The 9,305-nt window shown below is 40.4% G+C and overlaps 1 protein-coding gene across 1 annotated transcript; it reads right to left on the bottom strand.

Annotated features, from left to right (window-relative positions):
• Window positions 1–306: 306 nt before the first annotated feature.
• On the bottom strand, window positions 307–1,017 carry LOC112201050. Its single transcript, XM_024342058.1, has one exon. The coding sequence runs from the start codon at window positions 1,015–1,017 to the stop codon at window positions 307–309; it is 711 nt and encodes a 236-aa protein (XP_024197826.1).
• Window positions 1,018–9,305: the final 8,288 nt, after the last annotated feature.

Genomic DNA, 9,305 nt, shown 5'->3' with positions numbered 1-9,305 from the left:
TATAATGCACATGAAATTTCATTATTATGGCCAAACGGTATTGATATGTTGCATTAAAAATAATCATAGTACATTTAAATATAGCATATAAAAATAAACTACATGGCATGCTCAAATTTCACAAATATACAACAAATTATATACTACACATAATAATAGCAATAATATAATAATAGCAAGAATATATCATGCATACAATAAAATGTAAACAATAGTATAATACGAAGCATGCGTAGGCATAATTATATCTATACTGTTATTTTTTTTTTTTGAAGAAAGACGTCCAACTATATTAGCTAAGAATAATTAAAGCATACAATGTGAGGCAACAAACCCCCTGACCTCTATAGGAATAGAGCCAGACCAAGAAACATTAACTTGACTAAAAAGAGCTAGTCTAACAAGCTTATCTGTTGCAGAATTGGACTCCCTATAAATATGGGAGAATGAAGAGCCAGGTAGCTGGTTTAAATAGAACACAGAGTCATCAATTATCCGCCCCCAAATAGATGTGTCCTCCTCGCTAGCCATTATAGCTTGGATGACCTGCAGACAATCCCCTTCAAAACTGATAGGAGCAAGCTGAAATTGCACAGCCAAAGCACAAGCTGCTTTAGCGGCCAAGGCTTCAATTTTAACCGGTGAAGAAATAGAAGCAACATGCATACAAACCCCTCCAACGATGTTACCAATATAGTCTCTCAGTACCACACCAATACCACCTGTTCGTGAGATACCATTGAAAGCACCATCAAAGTTTGCTTTCAACCAACCAACTGATGGTGCCTTCCACGGAACCTGAACTCTCCCCACTCTCGAAGATGACGAGACCGAGCTACCAACTTGTTGGAAAAGTTGATAATTATGGGACACCTGGAATGCAACTTGTTGCATGCCCATAGCCATTCCATTCCACACCCTCCTATTACGCTCTTTCCAGATCATCCATAAAGTGAAAAGAAGTAGAGCAAAATCATCCTTTGCTAGGATTTCAAAACATGCAAGTAGCCAATCCATGACGGAATCAATATCAGAAGCTAGATGCAGAATGGGAGTAAAAACCTGGAAGGAGATCAGGACGACTACACGAAACGACAATCCCTTTGGGCATGTGTAAGAGACTCATTCTCACTATTATAGAGCATACAACCATCTTGTAGATAAACGTGATGAGAAAACAGTTGAGAGACAGTTGGTAGAATTCCCAAACAAGCCTTCCAAATATGCACCTTAACTTTACCTGGAACCTTAGCAAACCAAATATTCTTCCAAAAAGAAGTGGTGAGTTCCGAAGTAGTAGCACCCAAAACAGAATCATGTACTAGCTCATAAGCTAATTTGTATGTAGTTTTGGTGGTGAACCTCCCCTTAACATCATAGTGCCAAACCAACCTATCTTGGACTTGCCTAATGCTAAGTGGAATGGAAAAGATGAGAGCAGCATCATCCGGATCAAACTGAGCCATAATTAGGTCACGATCCCATGCACCAAAGGGAAGAATGAGTTCATGATTCAGGAGCATCAGGACTACGGTAAAAAGGCCTAAAAGAACAAGGCCTAGGTAACCAGGGAGAATCCCATATATGAATTGATCTTCCATTACCAACCTGCCACTGAACACCCCTTCTCAAAACCTTCAAGGCCTAAAAAGTTTCTCTCCAACACGCTGAAGGGGAGGATGTCAACTCAACATCCCACAAGACACCATTAGGATAATACTTAGCTCTATTCAAGCGAGCGATCAAAGAGTGTGGATTACGTAGCAACCTCCACCCTTGCTTGGACAACAAAGCTAGGTTATGAGCACGCAAATCACGAAAACCCATCCCACCATTCTCTTTAGGTTGACAAAGCTTGTCCCAAGAGAGCCAATGAATCTTTTGATTGCCACCTTACTACCCCACCAGAACTTTGCACACCTCTGATGAAGAGTATCACAAAACAACTTGGGTAACAAGAAACAGCTCATGGCATAAGTAGGCAAAGACTGAGCGACAACTCTGATAAGCAAATCCTTCCTTGCACCACTGAGAAGTTTCCCTTGCCAACCCTCAAGTTTCTTACTAAGACGCTCAGTAATATAAACAAAGGTTTCAGTTTTCCGTCTACCCACGTACATCGGTAGTCCAAGATACTTTTCATGTTTCGCAACAATTTCCACTCCAAGGAAGTCTGCCAATAACATCTTAGAATCTTCTCTAACATTCTTACTAAACATAATACTAGATTTCGAGAAATTAATTTTCTGACAAGAAGCACCTTCATACTCATTCAAGACAGACTGATATGTTGACACTCCTCTATAGTAGCCCTCCCAAACAACAAGCTGTCATCCGCAAAGAGTAAATGATAAATACTAGGAGCACCAGAACAAATAGAAATACCAGACAACTGACCTTGTTGAACCTTCCTATCCAGTAACGCTGAAAATCCTTCAGCACAGAGAACGAACAAATAGGGAGATAGAGGAGCTCCCTGTCGAAGACCCCTATAAGGTCTCACATAACCACGGGGTTGGCCATTGACCAAGAAGGAATAATGAACTGTAGTAACACACTGCATAATCATCTGCACCCAAGTCTCCTCAAAACCCAGCCTCAACAGAACAGCTTCTAAGAAGCACCACTCCATACGATCATAAGCCTTACTCATATCCAACTTCAGGGACATAACTCCTTCCCCAGAACGATGATTATGAATAAAGTGGGACACTTCATTAGCCACCAATGTACTATCAGAAATCACTCTCCCCGGAATAAACGCACTCTGAAAAGGTGAAACAATCTCTAACATAATACGTTTCAACCTATTAGTCACCACCTTAGCACAAATCTTGTAAATCACATTACATAGAGCTATTGGCCTCAAATCAGACATCTTATCAGGAGACTTCACTTTAGGAATCAAACACACATGCGTATAGTTAATTTCACCCAACATCTGACCTGAGTGTAGGAAATTCTGCACAGCACTAACCACATCAGCACCTATAATATTCCAATATTTTTGGAAAAATAGTGGGGCCATACCATCAGGTCCAGGAGCTTTGGTGGGATGCATTTGGAATAAAGCCGAACGAATTTCACCTTCAGTGTAAGGAGCAGAAAGCTCGAGGTTCATCTGGGAGGTCACTTTTGGTTGAATACTGTCAACCACAGCCATCATGTGAACATGATCCATATCTCCTGCTGTAAACATTACCGAAAAGTAATCTACAACCACAGTTTCTATACCTTGCTCCGAGGTCTGCCAAACGCCATCTGCATCAAACAAACCCAGCAGCCTGTTTTTGGCACGCCTGTTTGACGCCTTCTGATGAAAGTATTTTGTATTCCTATCACCTTCAGACAACCACAGAACCTTAGCCCTTTGCTGCCAATATTTGTGATCCTCATCCAAAAGTACCTCCAATCGGTTGGACAACTCCACGCTGTCTTGTTGAGAAACTGGGGTTAATGGTAAAGTAAGCAACTCCTGCAGCCTACTGTGCAACAAATTAATCTCTCTATCTTTGTTGCCAAATGTCGTTCTCTGCCAGTTATTGAGAGAGAGACGAGTACTTCGAATCTTCTGCACCACCTAAAACATAGGTCTACTGTCACTAGAAAAGCTCCACCCATCATCAACAATACCCTCACAGGCCTCATGACTCACCCAAAAACTTTCAAATCTGAAATGAGGACGTCTACGAGCAACATTCTGCATGGTGCAACTTACTTCCAACAAAATGGGAACGTGGTCACCATGAATAGGTTCAAGATTGAGAACCCTAGAGGCTGGAAAAACATCTAACCACGAGGCAGACGCAAACGCTCTGTCCAGTCTACACCTCACGCCTCCACCTTCCCAAGTAAAAAAAAGCCCCGAAACCCTAAATCAAATAAATCAGAGTGCGATAATGCATCCATAAACATTTGCATCTGCGATTCCCTCTAAGGTACACACCAGACTTCTCGCCGGCATGGAGCAACTCATTGAAGTCCCCCCGGACAACCCATGGCAGCGACGTCTCCTCCCCCAGTTGACGAAGCAGCGACCAAGTAACGTGACGCATCGCTGTGGTTGGGTGTCCATAAAACCTAGTCAACCTCCAGGTCAACATCGAACCATTAGATGGGTTCACTTCCATATCCACATGATACACTGATTTAGACCGGAACCGAACATCTAACCCGTCCTCCCAAAACAATGCAAGCCCTCCAGACTGACCAGAACTGAAGACTGCCTCACAATTAAGATACCCAATATGCAGACGCAAATTAGCCATATACTCCGTATCAGAAACCTTCGTTTCACTAAGAAAGATGAAAGAAGGACGATGCTTCTGAATTAGCTTCCGAAGCGCTTGAACCGTGGTATTGTTGCAGATTCCACGACAATTCCACGCTAAAACCTTCATGATTGAAGGACTGGGGTAGTGCAGAGAACAAACCCTATCTATACTGTTATTAAGAGAAGAGAGTCTCCATAACTGATTTTTTTTACCAATTTACCCTTTATATATTAAAAAAATTTGATTCAAAAATAATCAATAAGGATGTAAAGTCAATTTATAAAATAAAAATAAAAATAAAAGTAGTGGAAACATGGTGGGTTTCTATGAGGAAACTCCCCACTACTTTTAACTATCTCCCTACACACATTGTGTGTAGGCCCAATGCTTTTTTTTTTTTTTTGGAAATGGGGATCAATTAAGCTGCCCCAAAACTAGCCCATAAGGCTGAACTTAGTACCTACTAATAAGTCTGATGGACATGCCCAAACAGACAATAAAGAAAGGAAACTTAATTTCCCATTGGGCTCAACAAGAGCCAATATAAGGAAATTAACCCTTGTAAAACAACTGAAATAAAGGCCCAAAGAATAAGCCCACTCCAATACAGAAAACCTAGCTACTGCAGACCACCTCGCGTCGCAGACCACAGAGAGCCGCCGATGTGACGCTGGAAGCAGAACACCAAGTAGTTCCGTACTGTATATCTGATGCCAATCAAAGCCCATAACACAAATCATGTGAAATCCAACAACCCAAGGGATAAGATCCCTCAAAACAACACCATACTCTCCACCATAGAGACCCATACCAAGAAAGCATTGTGGCTGCCGAAGGAGGACTGAGAACCAGAACCATGGAGAATGGGGGGTGATGAACCCATGCGTGAGCACCCATACTCACCTAGGTAAGTGCCTTGCACTTTCTTATCACAGCCACCATAGCTTTCATGGAGTTTGGGAGTGAAAAGGGAAGAACTGTTTAGGGGTTGGGTATACATTGATCTGGAAAGATGTGAGATTGATTGACAGAGAGAAAGAAAGAAAATAAAAATGAGGAACAAGGTCCTTAGGATCTGAACAAAGCCAGAGAACAACTGGACAAGGCCAAATATAACCACAAAGGGAGCAAAAACACCACAAAGGTGAGAGAAGAACAATAGTCTTTAGGATGCTGAAAGAGAAGAAGGAGTGACCTCCCCCAACTCTTAAGCCTTCAATCTAGATCCTGAAGGATCAAGATTTGGGAAAAAGAAAAGGGGAGGGGGGGAGTTTCTTCTCAGATCTACTTTCTCTCTCTACTGTTTAGAGAGAGACGGTCTCGATATATCAGATATGCAACTGCCCGTACGCAGCTAGACTTGTGTAGGCCCAATGCTAGTTAAATATTATAAGAAGAGACTGAAATGACCACATTATTCTTCATCATATCAATCATTTACATGGATATTTAACCACGTATAGGTTTAATGAGACCACCATATACATGGGAAGTTTTACCTTATCTATACTATTATTAAGAGAAGAGGCTTTGTTAGTCAAAATCTAAAATTTTGACAGAATTGACCCTAGAAGATTAATAAACATAGAGAATGAATTAAATCAAAAGAATAATTGAGACATTTACAAAATGTATTTTTATTAAAAAAATTTCAAAAAAAATACCCACAACCCACTTTTCTCTCTCCCATCACTATGCCAAAAAGTCCATCAGACGACAGAATCATTGCTTTCTGTCGTCTGAGTTTTTTAGACGACAGAATTTTTTTTTTCTGTTGTCTGAATATAGACTAAAACCATACTGGTTTAATTTGGAAAAATGGTGAGCATTCAGACAACACATTATTGTCGTTGTAGAAGATGGTGATTTCCTATCTCAAATTTGGAGGGATATCCAAAAGTTGAGAAGTACTTTTCCCTCTCAAATAGCCAAACCCTAGTTGACTAGAAAATGTTGTGACATTCAGACAACATTTAAATGTTGTCGAAGTGTAGAAGTTGTTTTAAAAAATTTTGAGTTATTTGGACTTGTCCTTTTTGACCTCTATCCCTCGCATTTAAGTCATTTTCTCTCCTTCTCACTCTGCTCTCTCAACCCGACCTAGAACCCGCGACTTGTGCTTTTTGACCTCTATCCCTTGCAATTATCCTTCTCATCAGCTCTCTCAGCTCTCTCAAATCTCAATTCTGACTCTCTCGATTCTTCTTCTTAGCCTCTCCCTCTTCTTCTTGGTCTCCTTCTCATTAGCTCTCTTAGCTCTCTCTAGAAATTCGATTGGGATCTTCTAGGTCATGTCGAGTGACCAAAACCCTCAGGGCAACACCAATAGGCAAGCCGGAGGAAGCAAGGGTTTCTCCAAAACCCAAAAGGTCTTTGTCCCCAAAAATCAAGACTAGAATCGTCCCAGAAGCCCTAAATCCCCAAATCCCACGCTCTCTGCCTCCCTCCGGCAATCGCTGGCCCAGTCGTCCAATGCCGAAGCTTCAAGCGCCGCTGCTTCTGCGCCGCCGGAAAGTAGTAGTAGTAGGGTTCGGATGGGAGAGAGAGGTGAGTGGGTGTCAACCAAGGGAAATTTCGTGAATTACTTGCCCAAGATGAGGCGGTTGCCGCTGGCATCGGCGCCGATGAAGGTGGATTAGACGCCGTGGAGTCTCAGAGAGTCGTCGATCTTCTCAATAGAGAGCTTTCTCGATTGCTCAAGCTAAACCCTAAGGAATTTTGGAAACAAGGTAATGGTGGATTTGTCTTATCATAATTTGATGAATGAACTGTTAGCATTTCTGTTTTCTAAGTTTTGATTTTTGTTTATTGATCTCTGGCCGCTGTTGTTCTTGGTTCACATTACTGTCACTGGCTAGTGATACTTCCTTGCGTGAATTTTTGGAGAGCTTCCTATAGTTTCGTAACAGGGGCTATGATTTCCCTCATCCTGGAGCCAAGGACATGGTGGCAGGGGTCATTGTAGGGGAATTAGAACTAAGCCACTGTGTTTTTATGGTATTGTATCGAATGTAAGTTTAGCTTAAGCTTTGTAATCTGTCACGGGTATATTGAAATCACATTGGTATATTGTTTTTCATATTTTTCATCCAATACGCAGATCTTCTAACAGGGATCCTGGTGCTCGGGCTGCTGAAAGTCTCAGTCCGAAAGACCATGAAGGCATGTTTCTCGTCTCTTTAAAATTTTATTGTTTCATTGACATGACAACTCATAGTGTATTACTCTATATCTATTTTATGCTTTTAGGAGACATGGTCTTAGAGAAATAGCTCATTGGTTAAGTTATCCTGGAGATGGTACAATTTGTAAGTATTTCGAGGCGTACTTGTCCCATACTGGCATTCAGGCGAACATATATTCAATGACAGAGGGTGTTGTTTATTGTCTTATTTATTGTCGCTTATATTGTGTCCTGATAGTACTTATTCACTAATTCCATATGTAACTCTTTTGCAGGAGAAGAAGTTGCTTGACTTGCCCAAGTTGATAATACTTATTCACTAATTCGTCAACGCTTCACTTCCGATCAATTCTTCTGATCATTCCATCGATTACTCTTATGGCCACCACCGGGAACAAGAACATCAATGCCAAATTAGTCCGTCCCCAAAACCCCTCTTCTTCTTTTTTTGAGCTTGCTTTGTTTTCAATTTTGTGATTCTGGTTGGTCTGATTGTGGGTTTGTGGTCAAGTTCTGATTTGGATCGGTCTGGTCTGTAATTCAATGAGAATTCTGATCTGGGTTTGGTCTAGATCATCAATTAGTGTCGTTATCTGATACGGGTCTGATTTGGTTCTTTGTATAATTTTTTGTTCTTTATGGTTTTGTTGATGATCTAGCTTAGCATCGTAAGGTTTTAAAACCCTGAAAATATGAGTCTGATTGTGATTGTGGGTCTTGCATAAGGAGTTTGTCTGGAATTGTTGATCAACTGTGGGTTTGGGTTTCTGGATTTGATGTGAGATTGATAGTTTATGCTTATTAACCAAAGTTTTCTTGTTCTGTGTTGTTGTTATCGTCGACTGTCTTAGTTGTTGTGTACCCCAAGGTATCTGAGGATAATAAACAAGTATTATAATGGCTTTGTTTGTATGTTCCGTAAATCTTGCTATTGTTTGCTTGGAAGTTGTTTCGTTGGTATATGATTTCTCTAATATATACACAAATCTAGTTCTATATTAGGTGTGTAAACGCTCTGCTTGTTTAGTTTAATGTTTTCTTCGTTTCTGAAAGTTGCATTTTGTGATCGTTAGAGTGATGTTTGATATTGTGCTGTATGTGCTTCTTGGGGATGTTGGAGCTGGAAAGTCTAGTCTAGTGTTGCGCTTTGCTAAAGGACAGTTCATTGAATTTCAGGTTGGTCTATGAAAAACTTTTGGGATTTTTATAACTTCTTTTTGTTCCAGGATATTGATTTTTATTGTATGATATTGTAGGAATCGACAATTGGTTCTATCTTCTTCTCGCAAACATTGGCTGTAAATGATGCAACTGTAAAATTTGAGATTTGGGATACAGCAGGTCAAGAGAGGTACCATAGTTTGGCGCCAATGTATTATAGGGGAGCTGCTGTTGCAATAATTGTGTATGATTTAACTAACCAAGTGAGTCCATTTATCCACATTCTTTAAGTTCTAGATGTATCTAAACTTTATCTTTTGGTGATGGTGAAGTTGAGGGTGAGGCATTTGATCTTTTTGAGAAAGCTGAGTAATCCTTGAGGTCTAAGGCTAGAGCTGCTACCTTCCTCACTAGGGTATTTGCATTCAAATAGACCTCATCTATCTGTCATACTCGTTAGTGTAGATTACAGCACCAAAACCTATTTTATAGGATTAAGTTAATGAATTTGCACTACAATATGCAATTACATTAGTTAATTCTAAATCGTTGACATTTCGAATAGCTGGCCTTATGTTTTCTGTCTTGGCTTTCGTTTAATAGAGTAAAAAGGATTTTAGTATTCCTCTAGTTCTAAAAAATAAAAGCTAAAACAATGAAAATATTGTAGTATTCCTGAGGTGACA

Source organism: Rosa chinensis, chromosome 1, assembly GCF_002994745.2.
Source record: "Rosa chinensis cultivar Old Blush chromosome 1, RchiOBHm-V2, whole genome shotgun sequence".
Classification (NCBI taxonomy): Eukaryota; Viridiplantae; Streptophyta; class Magnoliopsida; order Rosales; family Rosaceae; genus Rosa; species Rosa chinensis.
The sequence above is the reverse complement of the archived record's forward strand: the minus strand, read 5'-3'. Positions and strand labels throughout refer to the sequence as shown.